At 35.3% G+C, this 16,747-nt stretch overlaps 1 protein-coding gene across 1 annotated transcript in view; it reads right to left on the reverse strand.

Annotated features, from left to right (window-relative positions):
* EDA2R (ectodysplasin A2 receptor) overlaps positions 1-15,683 on the reverse strand; it is a 53,546-nt gene extending 37,863 nt beyond the window's left edge. Inside the window, 1 exon segment of the mRNA XM_017651250.3 lies at positions 15,597-15,683. Coding sequence (XP_017506739.3) covers positions 15,597-15,683 — 87 coding nt within the window.
* Positions 15,684-16,747: the final 1,064 nt, after the last annotated feature.

Raw genomic sequence — 16,747 nt, forward strand, 5'->3', positions numbered from 1 at the left:
ACACCACTTAGAGACAGGTAGCCATGGTGCACTGGCAAGTAGTACCCTACCACAACAAGCACTCTGGCCTGTAAAGTGCTTTTGCTCCCCACAACTCAGAGGCTTCTTTCCTCCAATCTAGGTGTACCAGTGAACTGCGCTAGGGAAATTCCTTCCACACCTTAAGCAGTAGCTATCAAAGAGTACTGAGAGCCACCGTAGCAGCAAATAATCCACTCAGACCAAAATCCTTACACAAAGCCCCTGAAAATTAAATCAACATTAGAACCACTCTTGTAAAAGTAGGCCAGGACCTCTGAGCTAAACCTAAACAAGTGACAGCATAGTAAAATAAAATAATTACATAAGACCCTGAGTCACCTTAACACAGTTGATAAAATTTCCAAGACATAAAAAAATAATCAGTCATAATAAAGAAAATCATAATATGGATGAGAAAATGCAATCAACTGAAAAGAAATTTCACAGGAATTTTCTTTAACTGAAAATCACAGGAAAGAAATAGAAGTTGCAGAAATATATAATTTCAGATAGAATTTATACAATTTTTTAAAAGAAAAACTCACTAGATGTTCTTAATATTAGGGAGGAGAAGTCAGATGACAGAATCACTTGAGGCCAGAACAATAGAATTTATGCAATCTGAACAACAGGGAGAAGATAGACTGAAAATAAAATGAGTAACACCTCACAGAACTGAGACAATAACAAAAGAGCAAACAATTATATCATCAGAATCTGATGAAAAGAAAAAAGTGTGTGTGTCTGAAAAATATTCAAATAAAGGCTAAAAATTTCACAAATTTGGCAAAAACCTACAAATTCAAGAGGATGAGCAAATCCCAAATAGAATAAAAGTTTTTAAAATATATACCAATATGCATTATAATAAAACTTCTGAAAACTAAAGACAGAAAACAATCTTGGAAATAGCTAGAAAGAAATTACATTACATAAAGAATATTAATTGGAGTAACAATAGGTTTCTATCTGAAGCTATGGAAAACAGAAGGAAGTTACAAACTTTCTTTTTTTGAAAAAAGCATTTTTCTAGTGCTGAAATAAAATAACTGTCACAAGTGCAAATTCTATGTCCAGTGAAATTTCCCTTCAGAAATGAAGGGGAAATAATGATATTACAAGGCAAAGGAAGTCTGAAAGAATTTGTTGCTAGTAGATCGACTCTTAAAGAATGGCTAAAGGGAAATCTTCAAATAAAGGAAATGACGAAGTGATGAAAGAGGGAAATTGGTAACATCAGAAAGGAAGAAAGGACACTGGATAACCAAAAGTATCAGTATATACAATAAACTGTTCTCATGAGTTTTATAAATTTTGTTTTATGATTAAAAGAAAAATCACAAAACTCTCCGATATTCAAGACAATGAATGATATTTAAAACTGGGGAAAATAAAGGAACCTAAATGGAAGTAATGTTTCCATACTTTGTTCAATAATAAAATGTTTTTCCCCTGTTTTATTGAAAAATAATTAACATACATCACTCTATAATTTTAAGGCACACAGCATGATGGTTTGATTTATACATACTGTGAAATGATTACTACAATAGGTTCAGTGAACATCAGTCTTCTTACAAAGATGCTTTGAGGAGAAAAGAAAGATGAAAAGAACAAAGGAAAAAAATTTTCAATGAAAACTTTTAGGATTTACTCCCTTGACTTCTTTCCTATGTATCATATGGTAGGGTTAACTATAGTCATCATATTGTATATTACATCACTAGTACTTATTTATATTTTAACTGAAGTTTGTATCTTTTCATTACTTTCATCCAGTTCTCCCTCCACACACAGCCTACCTCTGGTAACAAGTCTGATGTCTTTTTCTATGAGATGTTTTTTTCGATTCCACACATAAGATGAACTAATATTTGTCTTTCTGATTTATTTCACTTATTATAATGCCTTCAAAGTCCATCCATGTTGTTACAAAAGTAGGATTTCCTTCTTTTTATGGCTGTATAATATTTCATTATATATATATATAATATTTCATTGTATATATATATACATACACATACAATGTGATATATAGATATCAATATTTATTCATTTATTCATCCACCAAAGAACACTTAGATTGTTTGTGGTCTTGTGTATTGTAAATAAGGCTGCTATGAAGATAGGCATGAAGACAAATTTTTGAGTTAATGTTTTCATTACTTTTAGATATATTCCCTGAAGTGAAATTGCTAGATCATATGGATATGCAGTAGTTCTATTTTTAATTTAAGGATCCTCCATACTGTTTTCCACAGTGGTTGTACCAATTTACAATACCACCAACAGTACACTAACTAGGGTTTCCTTTTGTCCATATCCACACCAGCATTTGTTTTCTCTTGCCAATTTGTTGATGGCCATTATAATAGGTGTGAGGTGATATGTCACTGTGGTTTTAATTTGTATTTCCCTGAAAACAAATGATGTTGAGCATCTTTTCACATTCCTGTTGGCCTTTTGTGATATCATCTGTGACGAAATGTCTATTTAGTTTGTTTTCTAATTGGGTTCCTTGTATTTTTGGTATTGAGTTGAATGAGTTATTTATATGTTTTGGATATTAATCCCTTGATTATATGGTTTGTAAATGTTTTCTGCATTCTGTAGATTGTCTTCACTTTATTGGTAGTTTCTTTTGTTGTGCAGATTTTTCTAGTTTGATATAGTCACACTTGTTCATTTTTTATTTTGCTGATTGTGCTTTACTATGAGTATATATATATATATATATACTCATCATGAGGGAGGGGTTGGAGTGGATGAGTGTGATGAAGAGGCACAAAAATCTCAATCATAATATAAGTTGGTCACAGGGTTTGAAGTACAGCATGGAGAATATAGTCAGTGGTTCTGTAACATCTTTCTATGTTGACAGTTAGTAACTGCACTAGCTGCAGTGAGGATTTACTGATGTGAGTAACTGCTGAATCATTGTGTTCTATACTTGAAACCAATATAATACTATAGAAATCAACAATATTTCAATAAAAATGCTTAAAAATATGTAATATAAAATATATTATTACAAAGACATAAAGGAGTTTTGTTCCTACATTTGTCCCTAGGAATTTCATAGTTTCAGGTGTTACATTTAAATCATTTACACATTTTGAGTTAAGTTTTGTGAGTGATGTAACATATGTGCCCAGTTTCATTTTCTTACATGTGAATATCCAACTCTCCTAACACCTCTTTTTGAAAAGACTCCATTAAGTATTCTTGGACTCCTTGTCAAATGTTTATTGACCACGTATGCTTGGGTTTATTTCTGGGCTCTTGAATCTGTTAATATGGGGTACATTTCCATTTATTTGTGTCTCACTTGAACATGTTGAATGATCCCTTTAATGTGCTACTGAATTTAGTTTCCTAGTTTTTTATTGAGAATTTTTGTTTCTATTTTCATCAGGGACACTGGCTATAGTTTTCTTTTCAAATAGTGTCCTTTACTATGAGGATAATCCTGGCCTTATAAAAATGAGTTTAGAAATACTCCCACCTCTTCAAATTTCTGGAAGAGTTTAGAAAGAATTGCTCTTAATTCTTCTTTAAATGTTTGTTGAACTTTGCCAGTGAAGTCATATGGCACTGGATATGTCTTTAAAGGAAGACTTTTTTCATTTATTATCATATCATTGGTATACAATCGTATGCTCAGATTTCACATGAGCAACATTGTGGTTACTACATACCCACTATTATCAAGTCCCCACCATATACCCCATTATAGTCACTGTCCATCAGCATAGAAAGGTTCTACAGAGTGACTACTTGTCTTCTCTGTGCTATACTTCCTTTCCCATGCCCCCCCATATTATGTGTGCTAATCATAATGCCACTTAATCCTCTTAAACCTCCCTTCCCTTCCACATTCCCCAGTTCCTTCCACTTTGGTAACTGTTAGTCCATTCTTGGGTTCTGTTATTCTGCTGCTGTTTTGTTCCTTCAGTTTTTGTTTTGTTGTTATACTTCACAGATGAGTGAAATCATTTGATGCTTGTCTTTCTCTGCCTGGGATTTTTCACTGGGCATAATATCCTGTAGCTCCATCCAAGTAGTTGCAAATGGTAGGATTTGTTTCTGTCCTATGGCTAAATAATATTCCATTGTGTATATGTACCACCTCTTCTTTATTCATCTACTGATGGACACTTAGGTTGCTTCCATTTCTTGGCTATTGTAAATTGTGCTGTGATAAACATACAGGTGCATATGTCTTTTGAAACTGGCCTCCTTCATTCATAGGGTAAATTCCGAGGAGTAGAATTCCTGGGTAAAATGGTGTTTCTATTCTCAGTTTTTTGAGGAACCTCCATACTAATTTCCACAATGGGTGAACTAATTTACATTCCCACCAACAGTTTAGGAGGATTCCCCTTTCTCCACATCCTCACCAACACTTGTTGTTGTTTGTCTTTTGGATGGTGGCCATACTTCCTGGTATGAGGTGATATCTCATTGTGGTTTTAATTTGCATTTCCCTGATAATCAGTGATGTGGAGCATCTTTTCATGCACCTGTTGGCCATCTGAAATTTTCTCTGGAGAAGTGTCTATTCAGATCATATGTCCACTTTTTAATTGGGTTATTTGCTTTTGGTTGTTGAGGCACATAAGCTCTTGATATATTTTGGATGTCAACCCCTTATCAAATATATCATTTATGAATGTATTCTCCCATACTTTAGGATGCCTTTTTGTTCTACTGATGGTGTCCTTTGTGGTACAGAAGTTTTTTGGTTTGATATAGTCCTACTTGTTCATTTTCGCTTTTGTTTCCATTGCCACAGAGATATATTCATGAAAAAGCTGCTCATGTTTATATTCAAGTGAGTTTTGCCTGCTTTCTTCTAAGGGTTTTATGGTTTCATGAATTATATTCAGGTCTCTGATACATTCTAAGTTTACTTTTGTGTGTAGAGTTAGAAAGTAATCCAGTTTCACTCTTTTACATACAGCTGTACAGTTTTGCCAACAACAGCTGTTGAAGAGGCTGTCACTTATTTCCCCACTGTATGTCCATGGCTCCTTTATCTTATATTAATTGGCCATACATGTGTGGGGTTAAATCTGAGTGCTCTAATCTGTTCCATTGATCTATGGGTCTGTTCTTGTGCCAGTACCGAATTGTCTTAATTACTGTGGCTTTGTAGTAAAGCTTGAAGTTGGGGAGCATAATACCCCAATTTAAAATTCATTCTCAGATTTGCTTTGGCTACTTGGAGCGTTTGGTGGTTCCATATGAATTTTAGAACTATTTGTTCTAGTTTGTTGAAGTACGCTTTAAGTATTTTGATAGGGATTGCATTGAATCTGATTGCTTTAGGCAGGATGGCCATTTTGACAATATTAACTCTTCCTAACCAAGAGCATGGGATGAATTTCCATTTATTTGTGTCCTCTTTAATTTCTCTCAAGAGTGTCTTGTAGTTTTTAGAGTATAAGTCCTTCACTTCCTTGGTTAGATTTATTCCTAGGTATTTTATTCTTTTTGATGTAATTGTGAATGGAATTGTTTTCCTGATTCCTCTTTCTGCTAGTTCATTGTTAGTGTATAGGAATGCAACAGATTTCTGTGTATTAATTTTTATACTACAACTTTGCTGAATTCAGATATTCTAGTAGTTTTAGAGTGGATTCTTTAGGCTTTTTTATGTACAATACCATGTCATCTACAAAGAGTAACAGTTTGGCTTCTTTACCAAAATGGATACCTTTTATTTCTTTGTGTTGTCTGATTGTCGTGGCTAGGACCTTCGGTACTATGTTGAATAAAAGTGGGGAAAGTGGGCATTATTGCCTTGCTCCCAATCTTAGAGGAAGCTTCCAGCATTTCACTGTTATGTATAATGTTGTCTGTTGGTTTGCTGTATATGGCCTTTATTATATTGAGGTACATGATCTCTATACCCATTTTGTTGAGAGTTTTTATCATATATGTGTGTTGAATTTTGTCAAATGCTTTTTCAGCATCTATAGAGGATGACATTGATGGATTTCAAATGTTGTACCATCCTTGCATCACTGGGATGAATACCACTTGATCATGATGTATGATCCTCCTGATGTAATTTTAAATTCGGTTTGCTGAAATTTTGTTGATTATTTTTGCATCTATGTTTTTCATGGATGTTAGTCTGTAATATTCTTTTTTGTGGTGTCTTTGTCTGGTTTTGGTATTAGAGTGATGCTGGCTTCATAGAATGAGTTTGGAAGTATTCCCTCCTCTTCTATTTTTCAGAAAACTTTAAGGAGAGTGGGTATTATGTGTTCTCTAAATGTCTGATAAAATTCAGTGCTGAAGCCATCTGGTCCAGGAATTTTGTTCTTAGGTATTTTTTTTTTTATTACCGATTCAATTTCGTTCCTGCTTATTGCTCTGTTTAGACTTTCTGTTTCTTCCAGGGTCAGTCTGGATGGTTGTATTTTTCTAGAAAGTTTTCCATTTCTTCTAGGTTGCCCAATTTGTTTGCATATAATTTTTCATAGTATTCTCTAATAATTCTTTGTATTTCTGTGGTGTCCATAGTGCTTTTACTTTTCTCATTTCTGATTCTGTTTATGTGTGTAGATTCTGGCTAGCAGTTTATCTATTTTGTTTATTTTCTCAAAGAACCAGCTCTTGGTTTCATTAATCCTTTCTATTGTTTTAGTATTCTCAATTTTATTTATTTATTCTCTGATATTTATTATGTCCCTCCTTCTACTGAATTTGGGCCTCATTTGTTCTACTTTTTCCAGTTTCAATAATTGTGAATTTAGAATGTTCATTTGACATTGTTCTTCCTTCTTTGAATAGACCTGAATTGCTATACAATTTTCTTTTAGAAATGCCTTTGTCACATCCCACAGAAGTTGGGGCACTGAGCTGTTTTCATTTGTCTCCATATATTGCTTGATCTTTGTTTTAATTTGGTCATTGATCCATTGATTATTTAGGAGCATGTTGTTAAGCCTCCATGTATTTGTGCACCTTTTAGTTTTCTTTGTATAATTTATTTCTACCTTTATACCTTTGTGATTTGAGAAGTTGGTTGGTACAATTTCAATCTTTTTTAATTTTCTGAGGTTGTTTTTGTGGCCTAGTATGTGGTCTATTCTAGAAAATGTTCCAGGTGTCCTTGAGAAGAATGTGTATCCTGAAGCTTTTGTGTGGAGTGTTCTATAGATGTCTATTAGGTCCACCTGTTCTAATGTGTTTTCCAGTGCCTCTGTATCCTTACTTTTTTTCTGTCTGGTTGATCTGTCCTTTGGAGTAAGTAGTGTGTGGAAGTCTCCTAAAATGAATGCATTGCGTTCTATTTCCCCCTTTAATTCTGTTTGTGTTTGTCTCACATATGTAGGTACTCTTATGTTGGGTGCATGTAGACATTTATAATTGTTATATCTTCTTGTTGAACTGACTCCTTTATCATTATATAATGTCCTTCTTTGTCTCTTGTTACTTTCTTTGTTTTGAAGTCCAATTTTTTGATACAAGTATTGCAACTCCTTCTTTTATCTCCCTATTTTTTGCATGAAATATCTTTTTCCATCTCTTCACTTTTAGTCTGTGTATGTCTTTGGGTTTGAAGTGAGTCTCTTGTAGGCAGTACATTGATGGGTCTTGGTTATGTATCCATTCTGTAACTGTATGTCTTTTTTTTGGTGTATTCAGTCCATTTACATTTAGGGTGATTATCAATAGATATGTGCTTATTACCATTGCAGGCTTTGAATTCTTGTTTACCAAATGTTTAAGGGCAGCTTCTTTTCTATCTAGCAGTCTACCTTAACTCACTTATTACATTAATGGAAACACAATCTGAACATTCTCTCCCCCCTTCTATTTCTTCCTTCTCTCTTTATATGTTAGGTATTATATTCTGTACTTTTTATGTATCCCTTGACTGACTTTCTGGGTAGCTGATTTAATTTTGTACTTGGTTAATATTTAATTGATCTACTTACTTTTCTGTGGATGTATTTCTCTGGTGACAGCTATTTTGACTTATACATACTTCCATCTAGTACAGTCCTTTTAAAACACCCTGTAGAGATGATTTGTGGGTGCTAAATTCCCTCAACTTTTGCTGATTTGGGAATTGTTTAATACCTCCTTTAAATTTAAATGATAATCTTACTGGATACAGTATTCTTGGCTCGAGGCCCTTCTGTTTCACTGCATTGAATACATCATGCAATTCCCTTCTGGCTTGTAAGGTTTCTGCTGAGAAGTCTGACGATAGCCTGATGGGTTTTACTTTGTAGGTGAACTTTTTTCTCTCTCTGGCTGCTTTTAATAGTCTTTCCTTTTCTTTGATCTTGCCATTTTAATTACTATATGTCTTGGTGTTGTCTTCTTTGGATCCCTTGTGTTGGGAGGTCTGTGGACTTCCAAGTCCTAAAAGACTATTAACTTCCCCAGACAGGGAAGTTTTCAGCAATTATTTCTTCAAAGACACTTTCAATCCCCTTTTCTCTCTTCTTCTTCTTCTGGTACCCCTATAATACAATTATTATTCTGTTTGGATTTTTCACACAGTCCTCTTAATATTCTTTCATTCCTAGAGATACTTTTTTCCTTTCTTTGCCTAAGCTTCTGTTGTTCTGCTATCTGATTTCTATTTCATTAACAGTCCCTTCCACCTCATCCAGTCTGCTTTTAAATCCTTCCATTGTTTGTTTTATTTCTGTTATCTCTATCCTAAATTTATTCCTTAGCTCATGAATATTTCTCTGTCCCTCCATCAGCATGCTTATGCCTTTTATTTTGAATTCTTTTAAGGAAGATTGGTGATTTAAGTCTCACTGAGCCCTCTTTCTGTTGCTTGAGGGATTTTGGATTGAAATGGTTCTTCTGCCTTTTCATAGGCCTGGAGCAATGGGAGTTTTTGTAAGGAAGCAGCATGGGTGTCAGCTAGGATAAAAAAGTCCCTTCCTGGTTTCTGGTCCCAATGCCTGTCTTCTCTGTCTGAGCCAGTTAACTGCACACAAGGAGCCGCTTCTGGGTTAATCTGTAAACTGCCATGGGTGAGGACAACTTCTGTGGGCAGGGCCAACCTGGGGATGGCCTAGGGTGATGGCAGGGGTCGCAGGTGAGTTGTGCAGTAGTCTGCTGCAAGGAAAAAGTCCTTTTGTGCTTCCTGGTTGCAGGGCCTGTCTCAGCTGTCTGTACCAGTTAGCCACATGCAAGAAATGGCCTCTGCATTGTTCCCCTAAGCTGCCATGTGCAAGGCGGCCCTCAGGATGGCCTAGTGCAATGGCGGACGTCACAGGTGAGTGGCGTGGGAATCTGCCATGAGGACAAAGCCCTTTCATGCTTCCTGTTTGCAGGGCCTATCTCCACTGTCTGAGCCAGTTAGCTGCACACCAGGAGTAGCCTCTGGTTTAATTGCCTAAGCTACCTTGGGCAGGGCAGCCCTCATAATGGCCTAGGGTGGTGGAGTGGATCACAGGCAAGCAGCATGGTTGTTTGCAGGAAGGGCAAAGCACTTTCATGCTTCACGGTCTAAATGCCTGTCTCTGGTGTCTGGGCCAGTTAGCCACCCACAGGGAGTAGCCTCTGCATTAAGCTGTGTCATTGCTGCAGGTGGGGCTGCCTTCTGGCTGGTCTGCATCAGTTGCATGGTCAGTGGGTTTGCACACAGGTACTCATATGAAGAAAGGATCAGCAGGCTGCTTATAGCAGTGGGAGACCTTGGGCCTGTGTTGCCAACCGGGGGATGGAGCGCCTGAAGCTCCTGAAAGTTCCCAACCTGCTGGGCTGAGTGTGCCAGACTGATTTTGTCCACTTGTTCCTTCTCCTAAACCCTTTCCCTTTTAGCAGCCTTCTACTGTTGAGAAGTCTTTCAAAGCACCCCCTTTTCTTTTGTCCCAGGGAGCAGGTTGTGGGAACCTGTTCACAGTCTTCATCTCTGACTTTGTTTTTTGCTCTTCCAATCTCCAGAGCACCATGCAATGTCAGTTTGTGCTCTTTTGGTAGATTTTAGGGCTGGAGATTTGGCACTCCTGTGCTTCCACTCCCTCCCCACTCTGATTCTCTTCCTCTTGCCACCATCTTTTTTCCCCTCGTTTGTTGTGAGATTTTTGATTCCCAATTCAATCTCCTTATTGACAATGGGTCTCTTCAGATTTTCTATTTCTTCCTTGCTCAGCTTTGTAAGCTTTATGTTTCTTAAAGATTTTTTCCATTTCTTCTAGGTTGTCCAGTTTTTTGGCATATAGTTTTTCATGGTAGCCTTTTACTATCCTTTAAATGTCTATGTTATCAATTGTAACATCTACTTTTTCATTTATAATTTTCTTGATTTGAGTCCTTTCTCTTTTTTCCTTGATTATTCTAGCCAAGGTTTTGTCAAATTTCTTTATCTTTTCAAGTAAGCTACTCTTAGTTTGGTATATCTTTTCTGTTGTTGTTTTTGTTTGTTTGTTTTCTATTTCACTTATTTCTGCTCTAGTCTTCATTATTTCCTTAACTCTGCTAACTGTGAGCTCATTTTGTTCTTTCCCCACCCCAGTTTCTTGTTTGAGATCTTACTTGCTTTTTAAAAATGATGCTTCTTGCTATGAACTTCCCTCTTAGAATTGGTTTTGCTGCATCCTGTATGTTCTCATAGGCTGTGTCTCCATTTTCAATTGTCTCAAGAAACTTTTTTATTTCTCCTTTAACTTCTTTGATCCATTGGTTCCTCTGAAGAATTATTATTTCCATGTGTTCATGAATTCTCCAGTTTTCCTCTTGTTATTGGTTTTTAGTTTCATGATATTGTGGTCAGAGAAGATACTTGGCATGATTTCAGTCTTCTTGAATTTGCTAAGACCTGTTTTGTACCCTAACATATCTATCCTAGAAAATGTTCTATGTGTCCTTGAGAAAAATGTGTATTCTGCAATTTCTGAATAGAATGTTCTGTATATGTCTGTTATGTCTATTTGGTAGGCAGAGTTGTTCCAATCTATTGTTTCCTTGTTAATTTGTCTGGACAATGTATCTATTCTTGAGAATGGGATATTAAAAGTCCCAAACTATTATTATATTACTGTTTATTTCTCCTTTTAGCTATATATGTTAGTTTTTGATTTATATATTTATGTGCTTTAATGTTGGGCACATAAATATTTACAGTCATTATATCTTCTTGATGAACTGACCCCTTTATATAATGACATTCTTTGTCTTTTTGTTAGTATTTTTGTTTTAAAGTCTATATTGTGTGACTTAAGACTGATCTAAGAATACTGACTGTTTTTTTTTTTTTTTGGTTACCATTTGCTTGAAATGTCTTTTTCCATCCCTTCCCTGTTGGTCTATGCAAGTCTTTAAGGCTAAAGTGAGTCTCTTGTAGACAGCATATTGCCGGATTTTGTTTTGTTTTGTTTTTTTATCCATTCAGACATTCTATGACTTATGACTGGAGAATTTAATCAATTTACACTTAAAGTAATTACTGATAGGTAAAGACTTACTAAGGACATTTTGTTAATTGTTTTATGGTTGTTGTGTAATTTCATTATTTGTGCGTCTTATACTGCTGTTTTTTTTTTTTGTGTGTGTGTGTTTTGATGTCTCTTGGTATGAGTATGATTTGACTTCTTTCTTGTGTTCTTTTTTATAATTACTATCAGATTTCTCCTAGTGGTTACCATGAGGCTTACATAAAATATCTTAAACTTGTAATATCTTATTTTAAGCTTATAATAACTTAACTTCAATAGAATTTGTATACATTACACTTTTATGTCTTTTATGTCTCCCCCTCACATTTTAAATTACTGCTGGCAATTTACAGATATTTTTTGATTTATGATGGGGTTACATTCCAATAAACCCATCATAAATTGAAAATATCATTAGTCAAAAATGTGTTTAGTACACCTAACCTACTGAATATCATAGCTTAGCCTAGTCTAGCCTATCTTAAATGTGCTAACAACACTTGTATTTGCCTACAGCTGAAAAGTCATCTAACACAAAGACTATTTTATAATAAAGTATTGAATATGTCACATATTTTTGAATGCTATACTGAAAGTGAAAAACAGAATGGTTTTATGGTTATATAATGGTTGTTAGTATATTGGTTGTTTCCCTTCATGATTGTGTGACTGACTGGGAATGGCACCAAGCTACCACTGCCCAGCACTATGAAAGAGTATTGTACTACATATCACTAGCCCAGGAAAAATCAAAATTCAAATTCTGAAGTAGAGTTTCTACTGAATTTGTAGCACTTTTGTATCATTATCAACTCAAAGAATTGTAAGTCAAACCATCATAAAGCAGGGACCATCTGTACATGTCTTACATATTGTGTAAGTAGTAATAAATTATTGTATTTATGGTTATAATTATTTTTACAACATTCATTTCTTTTTTAACTTTTAAACTAGAGGTATAGGTTATACACCACTATTACTATATTGCAGAATCTATTTACCATTACCAGTGAGGTTTATGCTAATAAATGGTAAAATATTGATACCAGTAAAGAGTGTTAAGTGACATGTATATATTGTAATATGCAGAGTGACCTCTAAGAAAACCATACAAGAATACTACAAATAAATCAATATGGAATCCTAAATAATAACTTCTTGAATAAATGAATAAATAATTTCTTAATGAACAAATTATCATGAAAAAGTTATATTGAGACTCCTCTTTCCTAATTAAGAGGCAAAGAAAATTCTTCCAATTATCAAGGCCCCCAACATTTATTTACTATTAACCAGTTTTATTCCTGTAAAACACTGATCTTCTGTATTAATTTTACCAATCTGGCACAATTATGATACAAGTTTTGGTTTAGGTAGCACTATAAGTGTATCTATTATAAATAAAATATTAACTCAAAATATAAACAGGCATTTAAACCAAAACCACAAACTTGGTTTATACTGGGAATGTAAGGTGTTTAAATTTTTGGAATTTATTGATATATATCATAAAATTAATATGTCAAACTGAAAATAAATGAAATAGCTAAGAGATGATGAAATGAGACAAAATTCAAAACCATTTCTGTTTGTGAAAAACATTATACATTATAGAAAAGATGTAAAAAGACTCCATATTCTACTGCATGTCTGTCTACTCAGATGCTTTACATGAGTAAAGGATGAACAATAAACAAAAAAAGAAGAGAAAAAACAAGCAATCAGAAACAGTTCACAAAATTAGAAATGTAGACAAAATGTTGGTACTTTTCCCTATTGAATAGGAAAGTGAAAAAATTATCATAGAGTCCTCATAAATTAGTAATTTAATGTTACAAAGAAGACATAAAATTAACAGATGATAGAAACATGCATCATTTCTCTGTGGTTAGGTTTCTGGGATATTAGACTTCCATGCAGCATTGAAAGTAAATGTTATTGTAATGAAAAATTGTAAAAAATATTTCAGAAGTGTTACCTGCTAATATATTTCAAGAACCTTTAAATTGTATGCTTTATTTATATTGGTAATAATACTTCTAGGAATATGCCCTGAGAAGATGATGTTAGTTTCTCATAAATACTTACTTACAATGATACTTACAATTCATATGCATGAACTTTAAAGCTAAATAAAGGTAACTATAAAAACAAGGCTGTGTCAGATGCTATTAGTTGCTTATGTGAAAGTTGCTGCCCATTTTCTTTCTTATTAATAGAACATTGATTTCATTCTGGGTGGCAAGGTGACCAGACTCAAGAACTGATCCCTGATTGGTCTTAGTTAATCATGGCAATACCATTCCCATTTGCCAAGTACTCATTTCCCAGCCTACCTTGCAGTTTATAGATATTTACAGCACCCAGTTCTGGCCCATAAAATATATGGGGAAATCTGGGAGCTTATAAGAAAATACTTCTTCATTAATAAAAGTCCAGCTACTTTGTCCCTGCTCCTTCTTCCTGATTTTGAATAATGGTGTGAAAATGTGATACTTTGAGTTGTGGCATCCAAGAGGACAAAAGCATGAGGACAAAACTTCAGTACCCAAGATGAAAGACAAAAAATGCTTGGATCTTTAATGACATTATTGATCTTCCCAGCCAACCACAAAGCTCCCAGACTTCACTACACAAATAAATGTATTTATGGTTTAAGTCAGTATTCAGTATTATGTTACTTGTAACTTGGTACATCCTAACTGAGTCAGAGATGAACTAATTTGCCAATAGCAAATCTGAGACTCAAACCCATGTGTATCTGGCTCATGTTTATTTTTACTGAGCTATTGTGATTTTTAGCAAGTCACATATCCTCTTTGAGTCTTGGTTTCTTCATTTAAAATGGGGCTTATAGTACTTTCTTTGCGTGACGGAGGGTCAACTGAAATAATGCATAAAAGCTCTTTACAAAGTACAGATTGCTATTACAAGTACAAGCTGTTTATATATAAAGTTTTTGCAGGAGCACAGCATTGACATTCATTTTCTGTGGGCTTTCTAGTGGTGCTGAAATAAATAGCAACCATCGAGGTGTTTAAACAAATGTGCATTTCATCATGGGCCACATTTGGAGAGCTTGGTAAAAGTAGTTTGACAGAAAGACCTATTTTTCTCCCATGAAGTTCTGCTTGCAAATAAGGATGTCTTGAAATGTAACAGCCATGTACATCACAGGGACATTTGTAAGTGACTGCTCTTATAGGAATACATCATTAAGAACAGTATGATTTTAAAATAGATTTTGTGAAATCAAGTAGCTTATTCCATTGGGTCCCTCCCAATGTCCAGCATGACCTAACCTCTGATGACCTTTCCTTGGTCCTGGGATCCTTTGTGAGTGCCCCACTGTAGTACACAATGTTATGTGTAAATATTTAAAATTAGAGTTAGTGCTTGTTTCCATTGATACCCATGGGCTTTAGTCTCTTCATTTGTGAAATAGGGAGGTCAGAAGATGGACAAAATAATTGCTCTGTTTTCTTTCAGCCAAAGGATCATGTCACTCTCCTACACAAAACCCTCCAAAGGGATCCTGGTGCACTTAGATTTTTTAAAAAAGGAAGTTTCTCATCATGGACTTTAACGCTGTACATGGTCTGGCTCATGCCTCCCTTTGCGACCTCATTGTGTACTACCCTCCCTCAATCACCATGTATCAGATGCACGGACCTTCCTACTTTTCCTTGAACATGCCTAGTTCATTCTCACCTTGGGACCCTGCACTAGCTATATCCTCTCCCTGGAAAGCACCTCCTTAAGAAAGGCCTTCCCCTGCTATCTGATCTAAGTAGCTATGTAAAAGATCAGTTTTGATATCTGGTTCCTGAACTTCAAAAGGTGGACCTTGCATTAGTTGACAGAGTTCCTTAATGTCCTACAGTCTTCCTTCCTAGGCTTCTGTGTTCCATTTTTCCTCCTGAAATACCCCCATTATCCCACAGAACCCTTCCCTGATCCTTATCCTGCCAGGTTGACTTCCTGCTGGAGCTGTCACTGCTATTGTCATAATCTTTAGATTCCATGTTTTGCCTGCTAAACTGGATTAGCCACATGTGGAAAGGACAATCCTAATCTTGTTCACCTAATCTCAGTTGCCAGTCTGGTTCCTAAATATTACAGAATTGTGTAAGACTGACAAGGGAGACATACCTTGGAGAGCTCTTGTCCAGGCCAAAAAAGTTTGCAGGTGACACAGTGTCCCCATTGGTCCCAGTATTCATTTTCTTGGCAATCCATGGTGGGAAAGCTGTGGGTGCAGAACACAAAAACTAAAGAGCTAGTGGAAAGGGCTTGAAAGATAAATAGTGGCTTCCATATCACTTGGTTTATGTGTCCTTTTAATTTAGTCTCTGTCTCTGAGTTAGAGGGTTTGAAGAAACCAAACCAAAACAGCTAATGCTGATATAACTATGACCATGTGCCAAGAACTCTATTAAATGCTTTGCATGTAATAATTCATTCAATGCTTGAAATGGCCATATCAGGAATTATTATTAGACCCATTTACATATGAGAAAACTGAGGCAAAAATGCCAAGGAATTCACCAAAGTTCACATAGTTAGTGGCTGCACTGCTTGCTGAATTGGAAAGAAAATGATAAGACAAGGATCTGACTCCTTGCCAGGGGATAGAGAACAACACAATCTCTAACAGTTTAGAACGTACTTTTACATCCATTATTATTTGATCTGAACATCATGTAAAGTAAGCAGTATAGAAATTATCATCCTTCTTTTGTGAATGAGGATGCTGAAGCACAATTTTTTCTCAAAAACTGAATTACCTTTGAGGGTCACTAGCTCTCATAGCTTCTCTCCTAGGCACAGTACAAGGATAGGATGACACAACATGATTAAATGCCCTAGTGCACTAAGGTGTAGAGAATGGAAATGCTACTCAGATAATAGTTCTCAGAATATATATAACAGAGGGCAGTAGCACTAGCATTGGTCTAAGAGTTGGGAGATATGCATTCTAATCGTGGCTTTATATGACCCATATAACCACTCTCTAAGGTTTGTTTGGGACTAAGAAGCTTCCCTAGGACATGGGACTTTCAGTGCTAAAACCGGGACAGTCTCAAGCAAACGGGAATGGTTAGTCAACTTACCTGGCTTTTCTTATTTCAACCTGTGAATATGGATGAGTCACTTTAACTTTTCTAGCCTCAGTTACTTAATCTGAAAAAAGGGACTATATGTTCCACACCTACCTTAGATAGCTTTTTATTTTACAGTTTTTAAAAAATTTGTTATCATTAATCTACAATTACATGAAAAACATTATGTTTACTAGGCTC

This window comes from Manis javanica, chromosome X, assembly GCF_040802235.1.
Source record: "Manis javanica isolate MJ-LG chromosome X, MJ_LKY, whole genome shotgun sequence".
Classification (NCBI taxonomy): Eukaryota; Metazoa; Chordata; class Mammalia; order Pholidota; family Manidae; genus Manis; species Manis javanica.